Consider the following 27,633-nt stretch of genomic DNA (forward strand, 5'->3'; position numbering starts at 1 on the left):
CAGCCAGCCCTTACGCAGTAAAAATATACACAGCTATTCAGCAAAATGCCTTGTGATGGCCTTTTCAAACTCTGGCATACAAATTGAAATGATAAAAATAAAAATAAATGAAACTCCTCTGAACAAACCAACACAAGGAAAAATTCATTATTAAAGATGAGCTGAGAGAGTTGAACTCACTCTAAATGGATGCCCCACTATAAAGTCAATGCAACCATTAACCATCTCTTTTATATTACATGAATTGTGACAAATGGTGGGCTACACTCTTTTTCTTTTAACACTAAAACCTAGGTTAGTATTGACTGAAGCCTATACTGATACTCGCAAACAAAATTAAAAAGGGGATACGATTTTACCCTCCAAGACCAGTAATCATTATTCTTCTAAAGAATGGGGAATGCAACAGTCCAACTGTGTGCCTCCTTTTTTTTTGGTATGTTTAATTTTAATTCAGTTGTATTTTTTCTATTTCCTTATTTCTTACATGTTACTGAATTATATGTTTTTGGTGAAAACAAACAAGGAGAAATATGTTTTTTACTGTCACCATTATATAGTTTTGCCTTCTATGATGAAGTTAGAAATTACCCACAGCTGAAGAATATGGCCAAAATTACTAAAGCCAAGAACTTAAATGGATTTCAAAAACAGATTTATTTTATAAAAGAAAATATTCATTGTTGTGATGCCCCTCAGCTATAACAGCCAATCATCCAGAAAAATGTAAAGTTTAAATAATATTTTTATAAACAAGACAGACAGGGTATATAGGAGGGTATATAGAGAAGCATATGGAAGTCTTGTGACTACTTCACAGATGTTATGGTTTGATATTTATAGTTCAGATTTAGCCACATTTCTAATCATGTTAGAGGCTAGTAGAGGATTTATGCCCAAACCCAGTTAAGTCAATCTGGATTTAAACCCATTTCATCCCGTTGTCTTTAAATAAAACACTTCAAAGTCCACTTCCCACTACACATTTTTATATGGGCCAGCACTCTGTGCTAAGACAGTTTCATTAAGATAGTGTTTCTCATACAATATGCAGCAAGAAGAGCTGAAATGAGTCTTAGCAAATGAAGCCAGCATGTTACATCCACCTCTATCAGCCTCAGAGAAGGGAGGCCCTGTGCAGTTTGATTTACTCATATCAGCTGTGTAAGTAAGCTCACAAAAGTTACTATCTGACAAAAAGTCTGGTAAAAAAAATGCCATCCACTAACTGGTCTGGTGGAAGACAGCCGGAGCAATCAGTTCTTCTGCTAGCGCCTAGCATGTCTGACAGGGCTTTCCTTCCTCTACAGCAGGGAAACCAAGGAGCAGGCACAGAGCAGGCCATCTCTCCTCTACCAGCCTGCTCACTTGCCTAAATTTATTACTACATTAATTAATTATATTTGTATCCCACCTTTTAAACTATGGAATGCTTTAAAAGAAATGGGGGTGCCACAGCATCTGATTGTCCTGATGCGCAACCTATACTCTGGACAAGAGGCTACTGTAAGGACAGAATATGGAGAAACCGATTGGTTCCCAGCCAGAAAGGGTGTGAGACGGGTGCATTTTATCATCCTATTTGTTTAATCTATATGCAGAACATATCATACTGAAAGTAGAATTGGACCAAGATGAAGGTGTGAAAACTGGAGGGAGAAATATCTATAATTTAAGATATGCAGATGATACCATACTATTAGCAGAAACCAGTAATGATCTGAAATGAATGCTGATGAAAGTTAAAGAGGAAAACACAAAAGCAGGACTACAGCTGAACATCCTGAAGCCTAAAGTAATGGCAACAGAAGATTTCTGTAACTTCAAAGCAGAGCTTGGAAAAGTTACTTTTTTGAACAACAACTCCCATCAGACCAATCCAGTGGCCATGCTGGCTGGGGCTGATGGGAGTTGTAGTTCAGAAAAGTAACTTTTCCAAGCTCTGCTTCAAGGTTGACAATGAAGACACTGAACCTGTCAAGGATTAGTAATACCTCGGCACAGTCATTAACCAAAATGGAGACAATAGCTAGGACTGAGGAGGGCAGCTGTGAGAGAACTAGAAAAGGTCCTCAAATGTAAAGATGTATCACTGAACACTAAAGTCAGGATCATTCAGACCATGGTATTCCTGATATCTGTGTATGGATGTGAAAGTTGGACATGAAAAAAGTGGATAAGAGAAAAATAAACTCTTTTGAAATGTGGTGTTGGAGGAGAGCTTTGCGCATATCATGGACCGCGAAAAACACAAATAATTGGGTGTTAGAACAAATTAAACCAGAAATGTCACTAGAAGCTAAAATGATGAAACTGAGGTTATCATACTTTGGACTCATCATGAGAAGACATGATTCACTAGAAAAGACCGTAATGCTGGGAAAAACAGAAGGGAGTAGAAAAAGGGGAAGACCAAACAAGAGATGGATTGATTCCATATAGGAAGCCACAGACCTAAACTTACAAGATCTGAACAGGGTAGTTCATGACAGATGCTACTGGAGGTCACTGATTCATAGGGTCGCCATAAGTCATAATCGACTCGAAGGCACATAACAACAAACTTCCTAGAAGGTAGGAAATTATTTCCCCACACCCTTCTGTCTCCCTGCATCACCCGCTCCTCCTTACACAAATACCTAGAAAGTCAGAAAAAGAAAAGGGCTTTAGCTCATTCAGGCAGGGTTTTTTTTATCATCATCATCATCATGTTGTAAGATAAGGAACTTCCTTTGCTGAGTTTCCTTGCTTGGCTGCCATACTAAGACTCAAGAGTAACTGCACTTGGGTAAAATGCTTATGAGTTACGAGGGTGGTTCATGACAGATGCTATTGGAGGTCACCAATTCATAGGGTCGCCATAAGTCGTAATTGACTTGAAGGCTCATAACAACAACCCCACCTTTCCTCTAATGAGTTCAAGGCTCCCATCCCCATTATCTTCACAATCACTCTATAAGGTATGACAGGCTGAAACAGAATGGCGACTGTCCAAAGGGGAGCTTTAGGCTGAGGGTGTGGATTTGAACCTGGAATTCCCTGGTCTTAGCCCAGCACTGAAATCATTGCACCACACGGGCACGACTACCAAGCAAGTTGTTAAATTCAGAGCTGTGCCAAACATGGGCAGACACAATGTGCCCAGAGAACAAAGACCTGCCAGCATTTCTTGAGGCAAACAATATGATAGCCAGCATCCTGACTGCCCAGAAAGCATAATCCCACCCTTGAATCCTGGAGGAGTGTTCAGGGAGGGCAGGAGACTGGGCTTCTATATGGGGGAGGGGGTATATGCATAATTTGTTTACAGTGAAATCCCCTAAAATTCAGTTTAGAACACTGTGATATGTACCTCTTTTCAGTAAAATAAAAACAAAAGTTAAGGAGACACTGCATTACAGCTAGATGAAACAGAAAGGTATAGAGGCACCTAGCGCACATATTCAAATATTTAACCAATTTGAAAAATGATAAAGTTCCCAAGCATGCAGTTCCAGAAGATGGAACACACCTGCACACATGGAAAACACACGAAAAGTATTTCAAGGCAAATGAGGGCCAAAAGCAAAAGTTTCGTAAGAATAGTGGACACACATGTCCACACAACAGTAACATTTCTGAGATTTGAACTAACTAGTTTGAGATTCAAGACGATTATAATGAAACGGGTTGCGTCTGCGGAAGAAAACTGACAGGACAACAGCAGGCACACGCGTAAGCCGCTCCGAGCGGATCACATCACATTGAATAGCTTTTACTAGGTGTGGATCCCTTCGCATACAGCATTACTATCCCGTCAGCGATCAGGAGGTTCATCGTTCATACGGCGAAGATTAACGGACCGATTCGCCGAGCAAACTGCGCGACTTCACCTTAAAATATGAGCGGGGAACGATGCCTGGGCGGAAAAGCGCACGCCCATTTTGCCCTCACGCTGCCCAAAACAAAAGCGCGTGAAGCGCAAGGGTGTCCTTCAGCGTCCGCTGGGGCGCAGCTTCCCTCCGCAGGCGCTCCCAACAGCAGCGGGCCCTTGCAAGGGTGCGTGGCCGCTGCCTCCAGCAGACGCTGCCCTCGCGCTTCCCGGCCAGCGTTGCCTAGCTCTCCTTCCTCTGAAGGCGGCTGGTCTCTGCTCACCGAAGCGGTGCCTGCCTCTCCCGCAACTCAACCTCCCCAATATCCGGCGAGGAAGCGTCTTGGAAGCGTCAAGAGAAATGCTTTCGAGAGGAACAGGCCCCCTTCCCAAACCATCCCCTCTCCCTGCGGCCGGCGCAGCTCCTCGCCTCGCTTTGCTCTGGCCACCGAAGCTTACCTTCCGCCGCAGAGAACGAAAGGCGCTTGCACAGCGGCGGCGCTTCCTGGGCGGAGGCGAGAGAAAGGAAGCCGTTTCCCGCGGGCCCGCCTCAGCCGTCCAGGAAGCGAGGAAAGGAAGAAGGGTCGGGAATGGTTTGGGCGCTTCTCACGAAAGCAGCCGCGTGCTCTTCCCACGCTCGTGCCAGACGGGGCAAATGCTCTTCTGGCAGACGCCGCCTCTGGCGCAGCTGCGGCCTTCTGTAGGGAGTCCTCAAGCCGTATCTCCGGTGGGTGGAAATGTCGGCAAGTTTCCGGGGACTAAGCCCCAGCATGCCAGGGAGTTGCCTTGAGAGGCAGCTCGAGTGAATGCGGGACCCCGCCGAGGGATGGCTGGGCGTAAAATCCCCGCCGCCGCCGCCCGGCAGTTGTGAAGCTCGCTGGGTTACTTGGAACTCAGGGCACCATCCCAGACTAGCTACAACAAACGTTTGTTTTGAGGATAAGTGGGGTAGAAGGGAACCATCTGTGAAGAAATGGCCGGATAACAGTGTCATAAATAAAATATGCATATGAGCGGGTTGCAAATGAATAATAGTAGGACGGAAAAAAACCTACACGGGATCGCCAACCTAGCCTTTGGGAAGGCCTTCAGCAAATCGCCCAGAATGTGTGAGCTTTCCTTTTTTAAAAAAAAGGGTAAGGCTGCAATCCAATACATGTGTACTCAGAAGTAAGCTCAGTTGGATTCACTGGGACTTATTCTCAAGGAAGCGTGTGTTGGATTGCAGCCTAAATGATACCCTCCTAATAAGAAAGTTATGGAGCAAAAGTGCAGGTACCCTGAGCCAGCCCAGCTGCTCCTACCTGTCATTGTTACTAGCCAATGAGTGAAGTCAGAGCTGTGATTAACAAGTGAATTGTTTGGACACCAAGCAAAAGGAATCCCTGGGGTACTGAAGAGGTGCTGTTTTGCCCTGCTTTGGCTTTCCTGCTTCTGTCTTATTTTCTAGTGGTCCTTGGAATCTCTATGGTTTGCACCTCCTTTTTTTCTAAAACCAGGATGCAACTATCCTGTGCTGGTTTTGCATGAGATCAGGTACTCCTGCAAATACTGCTACACAATAAGTGTGGATGAATGTTAGAGAACCCCCCCTTCCTCCAAAAGGCAAGTGTGAAAACGTTGCAAAGAAGCTTAGGCATGTCTTCCTCTGTGCAGGAGCTAAAGACCAGGGCCTCACTAAGAATGGACTGTATAGTTAATTTACAGATCAGTGGAATACATGTCTACTCAGAAGTATGTCTCTTTGTGTTTAATGTGGCCTACTCCCATTAGGATTGGCAGGTCTCCAGTTTTTGCCAGGAGACTCTGGATTTTTGGGGTCCTCTTCGGGTGAGTCACCTCAATCTTCAGACTCTCAACTTTAATTTTTTTAAAAATTAAATTTCTAGGTGGTGTGGTTCAAGAGATACACACCAAAACATCAGCCCAGCCACCACAACTTCTGTTAAATGAGCTCATAGCTGGCTGCTCTAACCTCACCCTTTCAGGTTTGTAGCCAATAAGTGAAGTCAGGGTTATGATTGACAAGGGATTTATTGACCGCCAAACAATAGCTAGAACCCATTGCAAGGCCAGCAAACTTTTTTTTCCTTCTCATCTGAAAATCTCATAGAGTAAACTAAAGTCTCTTTCTCTCTTGTGTGCAGGAGATCTAAATGCCATTACAATGTGTTATGCTTTTCTAATTATGAGGAGTCAAACAAGTTTAAGTTTTCCTGGACTGTTAAAGAGGGCCTTGTTTGAAAACCTTCCCACTATGAAGCTTTAATCTTATACTTGCTTTTCCGGGAGTAAAGTTGCAATTCTAATCCCACATACCAGGAGTAAACCCCATTGAATTCAGTAGGACTTACTTTTAAGTAGACATGGTTAGGATTGTGTTGTAAATTAATGGGACTTTTGAGTGAACGTAGCAAAGGATTGTGTTTGTGTTGTAAATCTTTCTCTCCCCTCCAAACCTATTTTTAAAACAATTAGGCAGGGCTTAGGTGTCACTGCTTTTATTATGTAGGAAAATAATGCTGGTTTTATTTTTTTGAAATATTCTGCAATGATTAACTGGTTTTGACAGTAAACTATTATATGGGGTGTATGTATTTTACATCTCCAGTGTGTGTGTACATGGAGTCTTTCCAACATCCCTGTAAGGTAGGGTTGCCCACTGGAAACCAAGACAGCTCACAACAAGAAATAAATCCCTTTAAAATCCAATAACCATTAAAAACAAGTATAAAACAGTTGCAAAACAATATGATCCTGAATGTTGGGTTGGATACATGAAATTCCCTATCACTTGAGGTTGCAGTTCTTTGCACAAGTTGAGTAAGCATGCATAGGATTGCACTATAAATATCTTTACAGGTTGTGTAAATAATAAACATCTTTGACATTCATGCTTGTATAAATATTTATTCATACTATGTACCGATAAGTATCTGATTTCCCACTATGACTGTACATGATTTCCTCTATGTTTTAAGTGTGTTCTTCCTTAAAAAAATAAAACAATTTACATGCAGGCAAAGTTTATGAAGTAGATCCATACAATACATTTAAACCATATCCTGCATGACTTCCCCCAAAGGATCCTGGGAAGTGTAGTTCCCTTTACCCTTAACAAACTGCAGTCCCCATGATTCTGTGATGGGATTCATGTGCTTCAAATGCATGTTGAATGTGCTTTAAATGCATGGTGTAGATCTGCCCTAAGTATGCTGTGCATTCATTAGAGAACTGAAAGCAACAATTTTAAAATAGGCTTTTTTAAACAGTAGAAGGGCTGTAAGCTCAGCAGTAGGGCATTACCCTTGGCAATGAAAGGTGTTAATCATCATTATGATGTCAAGTAATTTGACAGGTGGGTGGCCTCGCAGGTGGTGGGGAAATTAGATCTGGCCAACCAAATCCAGTTTCCCACACCTGCTATAAAGAAAACTAGAGTCATACACACAGCAGGGAAGATCTAAAAGACATCATAATTAACCAGGAAGGTCCTTCTCCAGACGGTGGAAAATTGATTTCTTTTGAAGCTGTTTTTTGGTCTTCCTTGTGTGTGTGCTACTTTTTCTCTAGATACAGACAACGGAGAAGGGAATATCTTTTGAAGCCATTTTTTCTTTCTTTGCAGGGGATAAATTAATCTTGCCCAGAGAAAGGAATTGAGAAATGCAAGATTTTAGTGTAGCTGCTTGGACTGAATAGTAGCGTGTCCGTCCAAAACCAAAAGGTCACGGCAAAGAGTTCTTGATCTTTCTAACACTGCTTTAATCTCATGCAAAAAAAGATTGTTGAATATGTAACATTTCTTTAAAAATACTCTGATAATGCAAATGTCCACCATTACTATATCCATATTATGAGAAGGGGCACCGTGGTTGAGAGAATGTGTGGTTATGTCAGCCCAGCAAAATAGTCCAGTGTTGTTAAATTGGAAGACCTTCCTCACTATCTTTTAGAGTGCCCCTTTATGACCACCCAAGAGCTAAGTTCCTTAACATTTTAATTAATCGACGAGAATCCCTCAGCGTCGAACAGATTGTTTACTTGCTCTTAGCCGATACTAACTACTGGGTTTCCTATCGGGTAGCCCTTTTTGCTGTGGCAGCTCATAGGTTGAGAGCAAAATATTTGGTTGATATGGAAACTAAGGTAAATTAAACATGTTCTGTATGGTTTTATAGATGTAATTCTTTTAGTTATAAGCTTGTTTTATACTGTTTTTATTTCATGTTGTGATGTTGTGTAACTGTGATGTTGTGATGACCTATGGTCTGACAATAAAATAGATTGAAATATATTGTGGAGGCTGAAAGAAAGTAGTGTATGACAATCCTACAGTGTAGTGTTACCCAGTGTAGGGCTTTTTTTTAATGGAAATGCAATTGGGGGCTGCTAAGTTGATTTTAGCAGCAACATGGCGGTGGTGGAAGACTAATTTATTTTCCACTACAAGAAAACTCAGGGGACTCTTGTGGGTAGATGGTTGCTGTTGGATTAAACATTTTTCATATTAAAGGCTGAAATCCTTTTTGTTCAGAAATGTAAAGAAAAATGTGAGTGTTTTACCTGTGCCTCCTGTTGCACTGAATATAGTATTGGTAGCCTAACTACGTATGGCGCAGTGGTTAAGGTGTTGGACTACGATCTGGGAGACCAGGGTTCGAATCCACACACAGTCATGAAGCTCACTGGGTGACCTTGGGCCAGGCACTGCCTCTCAGCCTCAGAGGGAGGCAATGGTAAACCACCTCTGAATACCGCTTACCATGAAAACCCTATTCGTAGGGTCGCCATAAGTCGGAATCGACTTGAAGGCAGTACACACACACAGCCTAAAATCAACTGATGAGACTTATAGCAACATAACTAATTTATAATTCTTAAATCTTGAGTTCTTCGCATAGGTTAGAGTAAATGGGGAAGATCAGGGTTCTTGTCCCTTTTTAACAACAATGTGGCAGGCAGAAATTCAACAGGTTAACCCTTTAGAGCAGCCTTTCCCAACCAGTGTGCTTCCAGATGTTGTTGGACCACAACTCCCATCAGCCTCAGCCAGCATTGCCAATGGTCAGGAAAGATGGGAATTGTGGTCCAACAACATCTGGAGGCACACTGGTTGGGAAAGGCTGCTTTAGCATATGGAAACACTATTATTCACCCATTGACATTCTGTCACACATCTTAGTACTCATGTATGTTATTTTTTCTTTTCATGAAAAATGGAAATGGATTGCCTTCAAGTCGATTCCGACTTATGATGACCCTATGAATAGGGTTTTTTCATGGTAAGCGATAATCAGAGGGGGTTTTACCATTGCCTCCCTCTGAGGCTGAGAGGCAGTGACTGGCCCAAGGTCACCCAGTGAGCTTCATGGCTGGGTGGGGATTCAAACCGTGGTCTCCCAGGTCATAGTCCAACACCTTAACCACTACGCCACACTGGCTCTTTTCTTTTTGTTTTCATATTTACTTTTTAATAGATATAAGAGTTTCCATTTTACAATCAAATAATATAAAGATAATACAATAACATAGTATACCACAATAATATTAAATATGTAGAAAATATACAATACATAGTTAGTAACATTAAAGTATTCCAAATAAATCATGAGGATATATATTATCTTGGAACTTCATTCCAAAACATAACAAAAATTGACCATTGTTTGATAAATCTGTTTGCCCATGTTGCTCTGCCCTAAGATACATACGTTTAAATGATGATAATGATTATTAACTATTACCTGCCCTCCACCATCAGGTCCCAGGATGGGTTAGAAAAGTTTGAAATACAATATTTAAAACACTTAAAACAAATTACATTCACAAGAATAAAGTGGGTCCTGAACAAAAAATCTGAGGCGTCAAAGGCCAGGGTAAGGTCAGGTGTCGAGATATCAGAGGTGTGTCTTCAGTATTTTCTGAAATATGCACAGTGAAGATGTCAGATGCATTCCTATGGGGCAGGGGAAATTCCACCACTTAGGGTCTACCACAGAGTGCTCCAAGGAAGTGCAATCCTGTCCAGAACAGGCTGTCTTCCTACCTCCTGGACTTGAGAACTTGGAATACATAACTGTCTTGTCAGGATTCAGTTTCAGCTTGTTGCCCCACATCCAGCTCATCACTGCCTCCAAACACCTATCTAGCATCTCAGCCATTTCCCCTGATTCAGATGGAACAGAGATAGAGCTCGGTGTCATCCACATATTGGTGATACTTCACTCCAAAACTCCAGATGACAGCTCCCAGTGGTTTCATATAGATGTTAAATAGAATGGGGGACAAGATAGAACCCTGTAGGACACCTCAATAGGACAACTCCCATTGTGGTGAACAATGCCCCCCCCCAATTGATTTCTGGAAATGACCCTGGAGGTAGAACCAGAACCACCAAAATGCAGTGCCCCCAACCCCCATCTCCCCAAGCTGCTCCAGAAGAATACCTTGGTCAACCATATCAAAAGCCACTGAGCCAAGTATCCCCCATCTTATAGCGGTGCATTTGGTTTCTTTCTCCTAGATGTAAAACTTTGCACTTATCCCTGCTAAATTTCATTCTGTTGTTTTCAGCCCAATGCTCCAGCCTATCAAGATCACTTTGAATGTTGTTTCTGTCCTCCAGGACAATTTTGTATCATCTGCAAATTTAAAAAGCATTCCCTGCACCTCCTCATTCAAATCCTTAATAAAAATGTTGACAAGCACTAGGCCCAGGACCAAGCCCTGTGGTGCCCTGCTCATTACCTCCCCCCAGTGTGAGAAGGAACCATTGATAAGCACTCTTTCAGTACGATTCTGTAGCCAACTGATAGTTGTTCCATCCAGCTCACATTTAGCTAGCTTGCTAATCAGAACAATAGTTGGCAAGATATGTGGGGCGATGGAGAGGAGGGGATTGCTTGTGCATTCCAGGCTCCAAATTGTGCTTCTTGATTCTCTACCTCTTTGTAGCAGCACTCCCTGCTGCATTTACCCTCCGAGATAGTTCACAGCTTTGTTTCTGCAGTTTTGGCACTTCATAGTGAGTGAGAGCAGGAGACAGATCCCCCCCTCCTTGTTTGCAGAGAGTCGAATGGCAGAGATGAGCATGGATCTCCCTCCCCCTTCCTGTTTCAAGGCTGCAGTCTTTCACATTTACTTGGAAGAAAGGCCAGTTGAAATGAGCAAGACTCAGATTGCAATCATAATCAACATACCAGGGAGTAAACCCCACTGAATTCAATTGGACTTGCTTCTGAGTAGACATGGTTAAGATTGCAGCCTTAGTTCTGAATCAACAGGAAGGCAGCAGGCAGTGGCTGAGTGGCAAGTCAGATGCTCCTCCATCATATACACCCTCCTGACATCAGACATGTCGGGTCACCCTCAGCAGGACAGGGAAACATATCAATTGTACACATCTGGGATTCACTGCTCATTGAGTAAATCTGCAGTTCTCAAGTCGGAGTAAAGCTGGCTTAGGGAAAACTGCATCAAAACAGTATTTCAGAAGATACAACATACATGTGGGGCATGGGTAGTGTCTGTGTACCCAGATTCAAAAAGCAGGGCTAGGAATGCACAGGAGAGCCAGAGTAAATGGGAATGTGTACACTGCCTAAATTTCACCAACAATGGTTCTGTTTCATCACCTATGGGAAAAATCAGGACTCAGTTTGACCCTGCCAGGTACAGATGGGACTTTAGAGAGAGGATTTGTGCAATAATCGCTTATCGTTAAATGCAAGTTTTAAATAAATATTGGAGATTAATAACCACAGGCTCTGGGGGCAATGATATTATATTTTGTGGTTAGTATATTGTGGAAAAATATAAAAACTTTTAAAAATAATGTGTATTTTCTAAATGTTTTACCCTAAAATATACACTTTTTAATGCATTTTGGTAGGGTTTTTTTAATATCAAGAACTGTATTGCAAAATTCAGAAGTGTAAATATGGACTGTATTCCTATCTGAATATTAGGTACAAGAGGTGTGAATTAGGTCAGTTTGCTTAAAAATGCAGTCCAAACAAAATTCTCCTCCATCCCTAAATGCAAGAGGTAATATATATTAAATCTCATACCTTAAAGGCACTTTCAGATTTTGATGGGTATGTACAAGTCTTCCAGTGCTTGGCATATGTTAGTCTTGTAGATACCAACAGATTTAATATCTAGTTAAACTGAGTTTTTCTAGGAGCACCTTCTGTTATTGAGAGGAACATGGAGAATGAAAGTACAAAATGTAATTAATGAACTTTCATTTTTGTATAGCTCCCTGCAGTGACTAAAACTGATTTAATACAGCCTTGAACTGTTACAATTCTCTGTCTTATGTTTGCTATTTTTTAAGTTTTCTGTTCCATCCTGTAATGGTGAATTATGTTTTGGAAATTAAAAAAAACTATTTTTAAAAGAAAGAGAATGCAAAATCTGAATGGAATTACTAAGCATAATCACCAAGTAGATAAAACAGGGCTTTCAAGCTGTATCAGTTCAGTTATGAACATCATAGGAAACTTCACTGTCCTCACTCCAATGCTTGCCTGTCCTTTTCTTTCTGTTCCTTTCAGCCATGACAATGGCAGCTACCACAGTAACAGAGACTGTAAAAGTGATGACAAGAACTGTCACCGTCTCAGCAATGCACAGCTGGGTGTCCACAGATGACAGAGGAAGGCTTCTGAGGATATGAGGTTCCATGCATGTCACGTTATGGTAGTCATCCAAGATCAGCCTCCTGACACTGCACAATTTTGCAAAGACCCTCTGAAGGTCACAATCACAGAACCATGGATTGTCTGAGAGCAAGATTTGAGTTCCAGGTGTATGGAGAGATAACAACGTTTTGAATCTAATATGTTCAATTTCATTGTGCACCAAGTTAAGTATGGTGAGGCTGCTTAAAGAAGTAAAGACTAGAGGAGCAATAGTTTTGATCTTGTTGCCCTCCAAGTTCAAAACCTCTAAGTGCTGCAGCATAGAAAAATCTCCATTGTTGAGGTTATGAAGATTATTGTTCTGAAGATAAAGTTGCCTCAAACAGGTGAGACTGCGAAAAGCACCCATTTCTATTGAGGAGATATTATTTTGCAAATTGAGCTTCTGAAGACTTTCAAAGTGCTGGAAGTTCTTGTACCGTAGCTCCTGCAGCCTGTTGTAGGCCAAAACGAGTTCATGGAGAGAAATGAGACCAAATGAAAAACTGTTTCCAAGAAATGAGATCTCATTTCTACCAATATCAAGCTTATGGAGTCTCTCCTGAGAGATGAATGTTCTCTCTTCAACTCTACTGATGTAGTTGCTCCTTAGAAGGAGAACCTGTAACTTCCACAGGGATCTTAGACCTTTGCTTGGAACAGAATGCAAGTTATTGTTTGAGAGATCCAAGTGTTCTGTCTCAGGGGGGAAAATGAGATTGGAGCTTACACTGACTCCTGAACAGTTCACAAACATAGCCCCTTCTTTGCAAAAGCAGATTTTCTGGCATGGATTAGTTTCAGAGTCACAAACGGAAAGGGGAATCCAAAGCCAGATGAAGTAATGAAAATACATCTTCAGCCTTGTTATGTACTTCAGTTCCTGTTGTACAACAAATAATAAAAAATACATTTTAGAAAAAAATGTATAATTCTTGGTATGTAACAGGAATATAAATCACTCTTACCTACCACCAAAAGACAATGGACAACTTTTAAAAGCTTGAAAAATTAGTTTATGTAACAACACAAGTGAGAAAAGGTTGGCTTATCCAGTTTATGCTCTTTTTTATTACCAAGGTCAGATGCAGAGATTTAGCTATCATCCTGCCAGGCTCTTTAAAGTCCCAAACACTTTCCAGCGTTCTGTTCTCAGAGATATGTATGTGATCAAGTTATGAGTCTAACAAGTAGATGTGCAGCTGCTGAATAGTATTTTTCCACAGTATATACAGATTCTTTTTATTAATGGTAAGGAATTAGGCTCGCTCATTTGTATAATACTTCCCTCCTAACCTTATTCATTATCGTTGCAGATCTGATTTTTGTGTAGTAATTTTCCACTGCTATTTTCCAAAACAGCTTTTTTAAAAAGTCCACATCTAAAATATTAATATTAATATCAATATCAATATTTTATTGATATTTCCTTTAATTTATTAACATTTCCTTTCAAAATATTGATATTAATATCAATATTTTTTTCTAAGGGAAAAAACGGATCAGTAAAAGACACAGCTTGTGGACAAAGAAGAGACTCAAATCTATACCAAACTGTTAGGTTGACGTGGAATGCTTTCAAACCAGCCCCGGCCAATGGATCCCATCCCTATCTTCTGCCAGGTTAAGCAGTGGCACATGGCACAGCACTTCCTGCCAACAAAATGTATACTACACTGAGTTAAATTTAAAAAATAATTTGGGAAACAAGAAACCAGAAGATGCTTATATGGCAAGAGAGATGGCAAACACTACCTGTTGAATTTGTGCCTGACATAGAATACTGAAGAGAGAGAGAAAGAAATGGGAACAAAAGGCAATGTAACCCTTACTCTGAAATAAGCCCTAGACCAAACCTGCATGGGTCAATTCAAAGAGGATTCATCTTACAATACAGTAAGGCTCAGATGCTTCATAAGGCAATACAAGAGCAGGATTACAAAGGGTATCTTTGCAGGTCCCAGACACACCATCTTCCCCATCTGTGAGATTCCACATCATCATTGCTGTTCATGGGGCATATATGTTAAAGCATCTTAAACCAGCCAGTTGTTCAATAATCAAATGTACTGATGTAGGGCAAGAAATCAAGCTGCCACTTAATTTTCTATAAAATCATAGGTAGCAATCTATGAGCAATATAGTTATCCATGTCTTTGCTGGAGAACTAATTATTTTGGAGTAATTTGTGTCTATTCAGTCTCAAAAGCTCTTTAAGATGCATGCCTCACTAAGAATGACATAATAAATGCAGTTTAACACCATTGTTTTGTAAACATGTTATAATCCCGCTAAAGTAGATGAGAACCTATATCTAAAAGAGCCTGGTCCCAGGCTATGATCTGAAGGCACATGAGGCCAGCACCCTGCTGAAGCTAAGCAGGCTCAGATCTGGTCAGTGCCTCGATGGGAGACCACCTGGGTGGGAACCATATGTAAGCTGCCTTGGGTTTCTATCATGAAAAGAAAGGTGGGGTATAAACGTAATAAATAAATAATATAAATAAAAGCGCAATTTGATTCTCGATGTTCCATACAATTCTATTCCATACACCTTTGAGTATCTTGCTGTTCACAGCTGTGACAGACATTTTCCAGACTTTAAGGAAGGATTATTGTTAGTCTACTGTGAAATGTGTTCAGTTAGGAATGTACTGGTTAAATGCAAGTGAATCCTGGAATACCTCAAAGCAAACCTGCAGAGCACATTTCAAAAAGATTTTATTGTAAAGAAATTTAATAACACTATAACTATAGAAATGACAAGTGTTTCCCATTCTCTCATTTCCACTATTTTATTATCTACAGCAGACAGATCAAGGCTGCAATCCCCTGCACACTTATTTGGAAGTTAAGTCTCATTGAACCTAGTGGGATGTACCTCTGAGTAAAAAAGCTTAGGATTGAGCTGCGTGCCTACTGATGTTATTTCACAGACTCATTGCAGTGCTCCATCTCTTTAGAAAGAACATGTTTGTTTTATAGAGTCTGTGAAAGCAATACCTTCATGGACCCTTTCACCTGCAGAATACCCTTTTGGCACCACTCTCTTATATACAGCAATAAAAGTAAAAATAAAGCTACTGTAGATAGCAATGCCATAATTTTACATGGCTAGGCATGATACATTGGTACTTAGCTGCTTTGGAATAGCTGTTCATCTGCTTTCAAATTTAGAAAATACTGTCATTCCCAAGTCCTCGGTTCACACTCATGTCATGAGTCTCTACAGGTACACAGAGTGGGACGTGGCCGTGGGGAAGGAATGTAATAAAACTGCAAATTCTTTAGGGCACATAAGAGTATGCAGTAATTGCAGTAATGTTTGCAATTTACAGAAAAGTCTATATATTCCCCAGGATCTTCCGGCTGGCCAAACCAACAACAGAACCCTTTCACTGGTGACATCATAAAAGCAGAAACAAAGATGTATACGGAATCTTTAAAATGTTTCAGTAACTAACTGCATCAGCACAGGCGGAAAGAGCTGTGACCTGAAGGAACAATAATGTGCTTTTTAATTAATTGTTACCAATGTTCCTTTCAGCAACATTCACCATTTCTGTAATACTGAACACCCAAAGCATCCTTACCTTTGCTGTGGCATGATCCCCTCACCAGCATGCTTTTCTCAAATATCTTTTAAACATGGATAGTACCTGATGGAAAAGTAAAGAGATGAAAGGCTGGCTGTCACTGTGTGGAGAAAGACTGGTTGGAGGCCTCATGTAAGGCAGAAGGACTGGGAGTTAGAAAGCATCAATCATTTAGACCACTGCAAAATTATGCCTGCCACCTGCTGAACAGCTGCAATCACTTTGTAAGAGCGCTGAGATCTTAACAAATGTAAAGAGACATATTTGGATCAAACCATAGTGTGACACCCAACTCTTAATGAACTGGATAACACAAGAATTGCATAGATGCGTACGTACATGTATATTGGTAAGATTCTTGCACATTGTGTGTCTTATGGGTACAAGCAATAAAACAAACCTTGGTTTCGACTGGGGCAGACGTGGCACCAGAAGAAAAATTCTGGGAGGGCACAGAAGGGGTGAACTGTATCCCATGTGTTAAGATCTCTGAAAGAAAAATACTTGTATTTTTCATGATAAAACTGCCTTTCTAAACATATTTTTTCTGAAATAAGATTTTAAAAGCTCCTGCTGGGAGGAAGGGCGGGATATAAATCAAATAATAAATAAATAAAATATTGTTCTAAGGCCCAAGGGCCTTTTTCAACCTGAGGGCTATATTGATCAGCCAACCCTCTGAAGGCAAGATCCAGCAGTAGATGTGGCCAGTGTATGTGTGCATGGGGACCCGCACATACTTCACATACACTCACTACATGTGCACATTCAACGGACATGCAGCACACATGGGACATGCAGCCTCAGAGCTCTCTCTCTCTCTCTCTCTCTCTCTCTCACACACACACACACACACACACACACACACATTCTCTCTCCCCCCTTTCCCACATACGCAGATGCATCTACACACATACATTCAACATTTCCAGTCCTCCCCACTCCTTTGACTTTGTAGATTATGTAAGAAGTGCATGCTCCCAGGCATTTTAAGCGTTTATGTTATAATTTAAATTTTTTATTTTTTATTTTTTTTCTTTTGTTGCTGCTTGTGTTTATTGTTTGTTGTCTGATTTTATTGTTGATATTTTGTATTTTAACCTTTTTGTACACCGCCCAGAGAGCCACTCGCTATGGGCGGTCTATAAATGAAACAAAAAAATAAATAAATAAAAGTGTGATCACAAAGAAGCAGTACTTTTCTAGTCTCACTTTATGAGGGCTGATGATGCAATATGGCTTTACTACATCTGCATCGCTCCACAAACTACATTGGATCATCAAGTAAAATACTTGGCGATGTCAAGTTCCTTGTCAGCTCTTATCCTGTTCTTTCTAGAGAACTGCCAGATGATGTCTCTGCTGCACTTTACAGCTTATTCACTCTGTTTGAATTGGGCTGTTTGTTTTGGGCTGTGTTGATAACAATTATTTGTTTATGTTTTTACAACATCAAAAAGAAAGAAACAAAATGAGAGGAGAGAGAAAAGATAAAGCTTGTTAGTCAGGATGACTGAAGCCCCAGCCTGCAGTATGAAACAGTCTTAAAATGGAATGGTTAGGTTAGATTATTGTCTGCTTCAAAAAGATCTCAGTTTGCCACAAGGCATACTGGGGGGACCAAGCAGCAATGACTACTCCCCCCCACCCTGAGAATTTTATTTATTTATTAAATTTATATCCTGCCCCTCCTCGGGCAAACTTCTTCAAGAGTGGGAGAGAAGAAAGGAAGCCGGACGGGAGAAAGCAGAGAAAAGAGAAAGCAGGAAGACAAACTTCAAAGACACTGAAGCAAAGTCATTTGGACTTAAAGCTTGTTATGTTTGTGGCTCAAAATCACATCTGCAAAGGGACTGTGAAATGAAGCGGAAAGACAGAGGCTGGAAGCCGTCAAGTGTGCAGATGGTGAGTGCTGGAACTTGTAAACAGAATAACTGTGAGAACAAAGACAATGTTTTATGGGTTGTCGATTCTGGAGCTACACACAGCCTAGTGAAGGACTTAAACTTGTTCAAAACTTCACTTCCCGTGGCAGAAGTTGTTGTGCTGGCGGATGACATGAAAAGGGAGGTGTTGGGCAAAGGTACAGTGGAACTTGATGTCTTAAACACAATCATGACAAATGTATTGTATGTACCTGGTTTGGAATGTAATGTAATGTAATGTCTGTAAAGAAACTCAATGACATGGGATATACTGTAACATTTAAACAAGGGATGTGTGAGATACAGAAAGGAAACAAAGTCTGTATGAAGGGGTTTTTGAGAAATTCACTATTCCACATTCAGTTTAAACACACAGGTTGTGCCACAGTGAGTGCTAACAGAAAGCCTCATGAGAGCTGTGTTCATTTATGGCACAGAAAACTGGGACATGCTGGTTATGGGACAATAATGAAAATGCCAAATCATAGTCTGGATGTGACACTGAAGGAGTGTGGTCAATATATGGATTGTAATGTGTGTAAACAAACATGCTCAGTAAGAACCAACTGTCAGTGTTCTAAAAGCCAGACTCACAGCTGCTGGGCTTGCCTAATCAGGGGCCACACCCACACCAGACTTTGATTTCACTTGAGACAGTCATGACTTCCCCCAGAGAATCCTGTGAAGGGTGCTGAGAGGAGACTCCTATTCCACTGACAGAGCTCCGGTGGCCAGAGTGGTTCAACAGTCAACCACTCTGACTAAAGCTCTGTGAGGGGAACAGGGCCTCTCTCAGCAACCCTCAGAACCCTTCACTAACTACACTTCCCAGGATTCTTTGGGAGGAGCGATACTGCTTAAAGTAAAATAAAGGTCTGGTGAGGATGTGGCCAGGGACAGCTTTGGTTTCAATTTGGGTGGGAGGCTACATGTGCCTGCTGTAGAATAAAAAGGTGGGGGAAATGCTGAAAAGCAATGATACTGTTCACATTGTTTTCCTTTTGGAAATGAAAGGGACTTCCCTTCTGCCCAGTGCCCACCCATCCAATCTCCTCTCCCCTCCTCCTCTCTCCCTTCCTGCCCTCCCCCTCCTCCTCCCCATCGTCAGTTTTACGTATCTTAAGCATGATTGCACAGGAGTAAATACCACTGAACTCAATAAGCGTGCATATGATCAAATCTGCCCTTCCCTCTCCCTTCCTTTGCCCCTCTGCCTCCAATCCTCTCCTTCCCCCTCCCCCTGCTCCCCTCTCCACTCCCTTTCTCCTTCCCGCCCCTCTCCCCTCCCCATCCTCCACCCCCATGGTCAGTTTTACCTGTCCTAACCATGTTTGCATAGGAGTAAATCCCATTGAATTCAATAAGCACGCAAATGATCAGACCTGCCTTTCCACTCCTTCCCCTTTCCTCCTCCCCATCTCTCTTCCTTCTTCTTCCTTCCTCCTCCCCTGCCCACTCCAGCCCTCCCTCCCCCCGGTCAGTTTTACCTATCCTAAGCATAACTGCACAGGAGTAAATCCCACTGAACTCAATAAACATGTCCTTCAGAGACACGTTACCAAATTGTTCCAAGCTACACAGGATGTGGATTGGACTGTGAAAGACCAAGCCAAATTGTGTTTGCATTTTGACCAATTTGTAGGGCAGTACAATATCTCATAGAGGTCAGGTCTCATGTTCCCCTGGTGCATTCACTATAGCTGCCCAGGTTCCCTGCTTTTTAAAGTTTGATAGAAATATATGTGGCCTATAGGTACGTTCTTAAACTGCAAGGTTTTTTTGCCTATTAGTGAATTTATCTGCTTTTTAATCTGGGGCGTAAGAAATGGGATCCTGTGCAAGTTTGCTGAGAATGGACTGATCATTTGCATGCTTATTGAGTTCAGTGGGATTTACTCCCCTGCAATCATGCTTAGGATAGGTGAAACTGACTACAGCGGATGGGGAGGGAAGGAGGGGAGCAGGCAGGAGGGGGAGGGCAGGTTTGATCATCTGTATGTTTATTGAGTTCAGTGGGATTTACTCCTGTGCTATCATGCTTAGGATAGGTAAAACTGACTATGGGGAGGGAGGCCTGGGCAGGGGAGGAGGAAGAAGAAAGAGGGGAGGAGAGGAAGAAGGGAGGAGGAAGCGAGAGGAGAGGGGAAGGAGGGGAAAGGCAGGTCTGATCATTTGCATGCTTATTGAGTTCAGTGGGATTTGCTCCTGTGCAATCATGGCTCGGATAGGTAAAACTGACCATGGGGGAGGGAAGGGGGTAGAGGGGAGGAAGGGGGTAGAGGGGAGCAGAACGAGGGGGAGATGGAAGGGGGAAGAGGGGAGAAGAAGGGGGAGATGAAAGGAGTAGATTGGAAGGGGAGGGGAAAAGAAGGGGCAAAAGGGAGGTGATGGGAGGAGGAGGAGGAGGGGAGAGCAAGTTTGATAATTTGCATGCTTATTGAGTTCAATGGGATTTACTCCCATGCAGTCATGCTTGAATATGAAATGGACTACCTTCAAGTGAATTCCGACTTATGGTGACCCTATGAATAGGGTTTTCATGGTAAGCAGTATTCAGAGGTGGTTTACCATTGCCTTCCTCTGAGGCTGAGAGGCAGTGACTGGCCCAAGGTCACCCAGTGAGCTTCATGGCTGTGTGGGGATTCGAACCCTGGTCTCCCAGGTTGTAGTCCTAGGATAGGTAAAACTGACCGAGGGAGGGGGAGGAGGAGGGGGGAAGGGTGGAAGGAGGGGATGGGGAAGGGGGAAGGGTGGAAGGAGGGGATGGGGAGGGGAAGGGGTGAAGGAAGGGGGAGGGGAGGGAGGAGGAGGGGAGAGGTTTAATCATTTGCATGATTTTTGAGTTCAGTGGGATTTACTTCTGTGCAATCATGCTTAGGATAGGTGAAACTGACCTGGGAGAGGAGCAAGGAGGGTAGGGAGGGGGAGGGGAGGAGATTGGGTGGGTGGGCACTGGGCAGAGGGGAAGCCCCTTTCCTTTCCAAAAGGAAAAATTGTATACAGTCTCATACTTTTTCAGGGTTTCCCTCACCTTTTTATTCTGCAACAGGCACATGTAGCCTCCCACCCAAATTTAAACCAAAGTTGTCCCTGGCCACATCCACACCAGACACTTCCCAGGATTCTCTGGGGGAGGCCATGACTGTCTCAAGTGAAATCAAAGTCTGGCATGGGTGTGCCCCCCTAATTAGGCAAGCCCAGCAGCTGTGAGTCTGGCTTTTAGAACACTGACAGTTGGTTCTTACTGAGCATGCCCCAAATTATCACTGAGTTCAAGCCAAAATTTCTTAAATTAATTACATATCAGCCTGGGATTTTTTTAACTTTTAAACTGCAGAAGATGAAGGTCAGAATATGGGGCAAGGTCAGTAATAGGATTATAGGTACTCTGTGAAAATGGTTGACTTTTAATGAATTTCAACAGATTATGAGAACTCTGACAGAAAAAAGTCCAAAAGGGGTCTGGGTTTTTTCTCTTTTTACACTTTGAACTCTCAATTCTCTGACTTTTTTGTCCATCGCCATGAAAACTTAGAGGGTTGTTAAGCAAGTGTTTCTGAGTTCAGGACTATAAATCTTGTAAGGTTTTGTTTTGAAATGAGCTTATGGGAAGCATCAGAATGGCAGGGGGGTATTTTCAATTTAACACTGTGGAATGCAAAAAATCCATGCTTATTATAGTATATAGCCACTTTTGTGGCTGTATAATAAGGGACAGAGACTAGAACTATGGCTGGTCTCAAACAGGGAGGATGAGAATGTAATACATAGAGTCCACCAGAATGCACTACAAGGGCTGAAGGAACTTTTTGACTAACAAGTACACATACATCTGTTTTTGGGGTGGGGGGAGGTGATTGTGTTATAAATATGACCTTTACAGTACAAAAGGCTCTCAAAATAATTAAGAATCTTCTTTCAATAATTGCGGATTTACCCACATTTCAGTTTTAAGAACAAAAGAAACACAAATATAGTAGTTCTAAATACTTTTAATAATTGGTTAAATGAAATCCCATTGAATTGTTTTAGTAAAAAGAAGCACTGTCAGAGACATATTGGCACTTTTTTGGCAATACAGGAATGCACACTTGTCTTAGCTTTTAAGTGTCCTTGTAATTGCAACAAAAACTGTGAAGAATTATTTTCTCATGAAATATTCAAAGTACACAAAAAAATTTTTGGGGGGGATTGTATAAAAATGTGATGAAAAACTCACAGAAACAGACCCTTTTATTCAACTGAACAACAGTGTTTACAGATCCTGGGCATCCAGGCATGTGGCTTGTGCAAGGAATTCATTGAAGAAGAAAGCAGAGACTGAAAGTTTTTGTAATTCATATCAAGGACGCATCCTCAGTACATTCAAGGTTTCTCTTGTTGTTGAGTCTGTCCTAAAGTCATACAAATTCAAGTTAATTCTGACACCCTACTAACATTTAAATGTTACTAATAACACAAGACTTGTACAATGTAAGATAAAAATATCACAGCAGATTTTTAGGGATTTTTTAAACAAAATTAGATATATTTAGTCTCTGTGTTACAGAGACTTAGACAACTTCATTGTAACCTGGTTTACAATGAAATCTGAATTTAATACATACATGTAAAAAAAAGTATAATGTAAGAATCTTACTTATCTTATACATAATAAACAGGCAACACTGTAATCATGCAGCAGTTTGCTTGGCTGCCAACAGATGGTGCTACGAACTACAGTATGACAACAGAGCTGGGTATCATCAGTGTACTGTTGACACCTCACCCTGGATCTCCTGATGACCACTTCCAGGGGCTTCATATAGATGTTAAACAGCACTGGGGACAATATGGTACTCTGCGGCATCCCACAACACAACTGCCAGGGGGCTGAAAGACAATCACTCAATGCTATTCTCTGAAAATGACTCTGGAGATAGGATTGGAACCACTGTAAAACAGTGCCTCCAATATCTATCTAAGTTGGCTCATAAGAATACCATGGGCAATGGTATCAAAAGCTGCTACGAGTTCAAATAAGAATAACAGGGTTGAACTCCCCCTGTCCTTCAAATAAAAAGTCAGAGTGACAAAGGCCAATTCAGTCCCATAACCAGGCCTGAACCCTGATTAGGATGGGTCAAGATAATCTGTTTCATCCAAGAGTACTTGCAATTGCTGTGCCACAACCCTCTCAATCACCTTCCCTAAAAAAGGGGTATTTGTGACCGGGCAGTAGTTGTCACAAACCAATGGGTCCAGGGTGGGCTTTTTCAGGAACGGTCAGATCATCACCTCTTTCAAGGCAAATGGGGCCACTCCCACATGCAAAGATGCATTGACCATACACTGGATCCACTCGGTCATACCCCCTCGGCAAGCTTTAATAAGTCAAGAAGGGCAAAGGTCGAGAGGACATGTTCCTGGCCGCATTCTTGCAAGCACCTTGTCCACATCATCAGGTCACATCAACTGAAACTGATCCCAAGAAGCTGCAGTAGATGTTGCATATGATGAGTATGGTAATACAATTTTTTGGCTTCTGATTCTGAGGCAGCTGCTTCAGGACAGTGAAGCGATGTGTCTTGGGCCAGCCCTGTGAACATGTGCAACGCAACCTTATTAAGACAGAAAGCCAAATACTTGCCTCAGAATTTATCAAAATAATTTTACCTGGCATAACAATTCCTAGTCTCCGCTGAATGGCCTCCAAGTGAGCAATATATTCTGTTAATGAATGTTCAGGGTCTTTAGATGATGCTTGAGAAGCAGCACTAGTAAACCTACGGGACATAAATAAAATTAAATCTTTCCAATACACCAAATTTTTAATATGCAAAGTAGCCAAGTATGCTGACATAAAGTAAGCATAAAGGGGAAAAACAGTATCTTAAGATAGTGCTGAAATCTAAACCATCACCTGAAAAAGAGAGGATAGTGCACTATATATACTACAGGCAAAGGAAGAAAAGTTATTGCTCCAAAATACTAGTTTATAAAAATACATTAGCTTGTGATTGACATCTCAGGTATTGAAATCAGCAGAGGGGGCCCTTTTGGTAGTTCCACAAACAACCCTCAGAAGCTTGAGGGAGAGGGCATTCTCTGTGGCGGCCCCCAAAGCTATGGAACTCCCTCCCCACCGAGGTGCGTCAGGAAACTTCATTCTACAACTTTCAGCGATTGCTGAAGACGCACCTCTTTAGCCTGGCCTTCAACGCCCGAGATGTATATTTTTAGGACCCATCCTATTTTCTGTGATGTTGTTTAGGTTGTTTTAATTATGCATTTTTACATTGTTGTAACCCGCCCTGGGACCTTTGGGTGAATGGCAGGTAATAACTAACAACAACTATACTCAAACATAAACCATAAGAAGGGCCTGAGTGTACAGCTGAACATAAAACACAAATAATGGTTACTCCCAGGGCAAGAGGCTAAAACGACTTCTTTGCCTAAAGGTAAGAAAGGAACTGGAACATTCATGTAAACAGCACAAATGAGTACATAAAATAAGGCTCTCAGCTGAGAGTAATACCTATAGGTATTTCTGAAGTGACACATAGTTAATACCTGTTCATTTAGTACAGCGGTGGGAAACCTTCAGCCCATGGACCAAACTAGGCCCAGTAGGGTTTTAGTTTGGCCCACAAGGCCATTTCCCCCCAAAATCACACTCACCTGCCCCACACCTGATGTCAGATGTGGGGTAGATAAACATGTGGCTGCAAAGGAACTGTAAAGTGTGTTCCTGACTGTTCCTTGTGTGCTGAGTTCCTTTGTACCTGGAGGGGTCAATGGTCTGTATTGTTTGTATTGGAGCTAGGATCAGTTAGCTTATTTGTTTCCGTTTTTTCCTATAATTCTTAAATGTATTCTTAATGGTGTTTTCTTACCTATATTTCTTATTGGTGCTTTGATACTCTTTTATGATGTCATTCTTAATTATTTTTAATAAAGCTGCTCATATTTACTGGTGTGTGTTCTTTTAGGTTTAAGCCTTGGTTTACTAAATCCATTTCAGTTAATTGCTACTGAGTAACCTGCTTGCTTAAGACTCCAGGAAGCAGAGAGTCTGGTCCTTAGTTCTTGCTTCACTTGGAATCCCAGGAACATTTGGTTTAAGGTTTGGGAGTCTCCTGGCCCAAACTGGAGGACATAAGGATTGGTGGCAGCATACTACCTTGCAGAGTTGGTTTTATACTCTGGTAAGTTGGCAAGTGCTGTTTGCCTACAAGATACTGCTGTTTACCTACAAGAGCTGGTTCTCAGAGTTTAGTGAGCCACTGATTTTGACACCGCCTACCTGTCACAGTGGCCTTCAGGGGTCTCCTTATCATTCTTTAGTACATCTTTGACTCCCTTATCATCCAAGGGTCCAATCGCCTCCCTAGATGGTCTCCTGCTTTGAATGTATTTATAGAATGTTTTGTTGTTGGTTTTTATGTTCTTAGCAATGTGCTCCTCAAATTCGTTTTTAGCATCCCTTATTGTCTTCTTGCATTTCTTTTGCCAGAGTTTGTGTTCCTTTTTATTTTCTTCATTCGGACAAGACTTCCATTTTCTGAAGGAAGACTTTTTGCCTCTAAGAGCTTCCTTGACTTTGCTCATTAACCATGCTGGCATCTTCTTGGCCCTGGCGGTACCTTTTCTGATCTGCGGTATGCGCTCCAGTTGAGCTTCTAAACCTTCCTCAGCTCCTGTCAGGTTTCCCCCCTCAGTCAGTTTAAAAGCTGCTCTGCCACCTTTTTAATTTTAAGTGCCAGCAGTCTGGTTCCATTCTGGTTCAAGTGGAGCCCGTCCCTTTTGTACAGGCCCGGCTTGTCGCAAAATGTTCCCCAGTGCCTAACACTTTTTCTTCTGGGTTCTGTCCTGCAGTAGATTATTCCTAGGTCTGACCTTGTTGATCTGTTTTTTCACTTCACTGTGTGGATACTGTAGTCTGATAATTGGCTGGTGTAAATTCTTTAGTTGTGGGTCAGTCTTACAGGACAGAATCAGTGTGGTTGTATCTGGTACTGTAATGGAACTGTTGCCAAAGTATTTGACTCACAGCACATGATTTGTATTATTTGATTTTAATAGTATTTGCTTAAATTGTTTCATTATTGTTGTATTTTGTTTTACTGTGGAAACTGCTCTGTGATTTTTATGAAGTATATAAATGAAATAACAGCAACAGGAATAATCCTCCTCCTCCATGTAGTACTCTGCAGATACCTATATGTGGGCTAGGCATAAAGACTAGAAAATGTCCGCAATGTTAAAGTTTCCATAATGTGCTGGTACGATAATTTAGGTCAGACACCGAGATTGTCTGAATGGACAGTCTTTTTTCAAGTATTGTACAGACTCCATATCTAACTGTTTTCCTTGATAGTGATGGCTTTAGTGCTCAGCCCATATCTTAATACCTGCTGCTCTTTGTACTAGAATGTTGGTACTCAGCATTTTCTTTGTGTAGTCAATCTCAGTGCCTGGCTAAAGCATCAGTGCCTAGAATAGTGCTCTTTGTATTCTTGTATGCACTAGAATTGAAACTAAAACTAGGTACCAAGACTATAAGTCATCTGAAGGAAGACTAAGTCCACGAAACATGTGACTGACACCAGGAGTCAGGCTAAGTACCAAGATTATCCATAAAGAAAGACAATGTGTACCAGGATAATAAAAAGTACCTGTATCCCGACTGCATCCCGACTGCATATGGGGTCTGCAGCAAGGGCTGGGGTGGGTACTAAACCTGCCCTAAGTACCATGATGGTTGTTGTAAACCACCCTAAAATTTTCAGTGAAGCACATAAAGATTGTCAATACAAAGAGCACTATTCTAGGCACTGATGCTTTAGCCAGGCACTGAGATTGACTACACAAAGAAAATGCTGAGTACCAACATTCTAGTACAAAGAGCAGCAGGTATTAAGATATGGGCTGAGCACTAAAGCCATCACTATCAAGGAAAACAGTTAGATATGGAGTCTGTACAATACTTGAAAAAAGACTGTCACTATGGGGAAAATGCTACGGACACAGACTGCAACCAAGTACCTAGGAACTTAGGAAGCAGATACCTAGGCTTAAGCTAGGTGTCAAGAGTGTCAGTTCAAGAGAATGCTAGGCACCAAGGCTTCAGCTAGGTTCCAGGGCTGTCAAAGTAAAGAAAACACAAGATAGTGAGGCTTCAGCTGGGTTGTGAAACTGTCCATACCAAGAAATGCAAGTCCTGAGGCTGGAGCCAGGTACCACAATTATCAATACCACAACACTAGGGCATCAAGACTGTCGGTACCAAGAAACTTTTCAGGGACTGAGGCTAGAGCCTGTCTGTACCAAGGGGTCTAGGTATTGAGGCTGCAGCTGGGTACAAAGACAGTGAGTTTAAAGGACAACGAATGTAGGGATTATTGTGTGTGGAATGTTCAAAAAACTCTGGAAATGATCCCACATCAGCTCTAAGCCCAGATGCTATGGAGTCATGCACGGAAGTGTCTGAACATCAAACAGACAAATGGTTGGTACCAAACCTTCTGCAGTAACAAGTGGATGGAATCCCTACACCAGGGATGGGGAACCTTTCTGGCCCAGTGTTGCAG

The 27,633-nt window shown here is 41.7% G+C and overlaps 3 protein-coding genes across 14 annotated transcripts in view; all 3 read right to left on the reverse strand.

Annotated features, from left to right (window-relative positions):
• The window catches only part of LOC133376138 (RCC1 and BTB domain-containing protein 2), a 64,297-nt gene extending 59,727 nt beyond the window's left edge, over window positions 1-4,570 (reverse strand). The window contains exon 1 of one of the 4 annotated variants that reach the window (XM_061607594.1): window positions 4,310-4,570. The gene's annotated coding sequence lies outside the window, so the exon portion shown is untranslated. The other 3 variants (XM_061607595.1, XM_061607591.1, XM_061607596.1) reach the window with 3 other exon arrangements.
• A 7,179-nt stretch (window positions 4,571-11,749) lies between these two features.
• On the reverse strand, window positions 11,750-16,618 carry LOC133376139 (leucine-rich repeat-containing protein 17-like). The gene is made up of 3 exons (XM_061607597.1): window positions 16,534-16,618; window positions 16,131-16,196; window positions 11,750-13,420 (listed from the first exon to the last, which is right to left on the reverse strand). The coding sequence occupies exon 3, from the start codon at window positions 13,391-13,393 to the stop codon at window positions 12,335-12,337; it is 1,059 nt and encodes a 352-aa protein (XP_061463581.1). The 5' UTR covers window positions 13,394-13,420; window positions 16,131-16,196; window positions 16,534-16,618; the 3' UTR covers window positions 11,750-12,334.
• A 5,429-nt stretch (window positions 16,619-22,047) lies between these two features.
• PCNT (pericentrin) overlaps window positions 22,048-27,633 on the reverse strand; it is a 200,069-nt gene continuing 194,483 nt past the window's right edge. For 8 of the 9 annotated variants that reach the window (XM_061607607.1, XM_061607602.1, XM_061607606.1 and 5 more), the window contains 2 exons: window positions 23,714-23,823; window positions 22,048-22,452 (listed from right to left, as the gene is read on the reverse strand). In XM_061607607.1, the coding sequence (XP_061463591.1) occupies window positions 22,424-22,452; window positions 23,714-23,823 (139 nt within the window). In that variant the 3' untranslated portion in view covers window positions 22,048-22,423. Of the gene's footprint in view, window positions 22,453-23,713; window positions 23,824-27,633 lie in introns of those variants that run through there. The other variant, XM_061607600.1, reaches the window with a different exon arrangement.

The sequence above is a fragment of the Rhineura floridana genome, chromosome 2, assembly GCF_030035675.1.
Source record: "Rhineura floridana isolate rRhiFlo1 chromosome 2, rRhiFlo1.hap2, whole genome shotgun sequence".
Classification (NCBI taxonomy): Eukaryota; Metazoa; Chordata; class Lepidosauria; order Squamata; family Rhineuridae; genus Rhineura; species Rhineura floridana.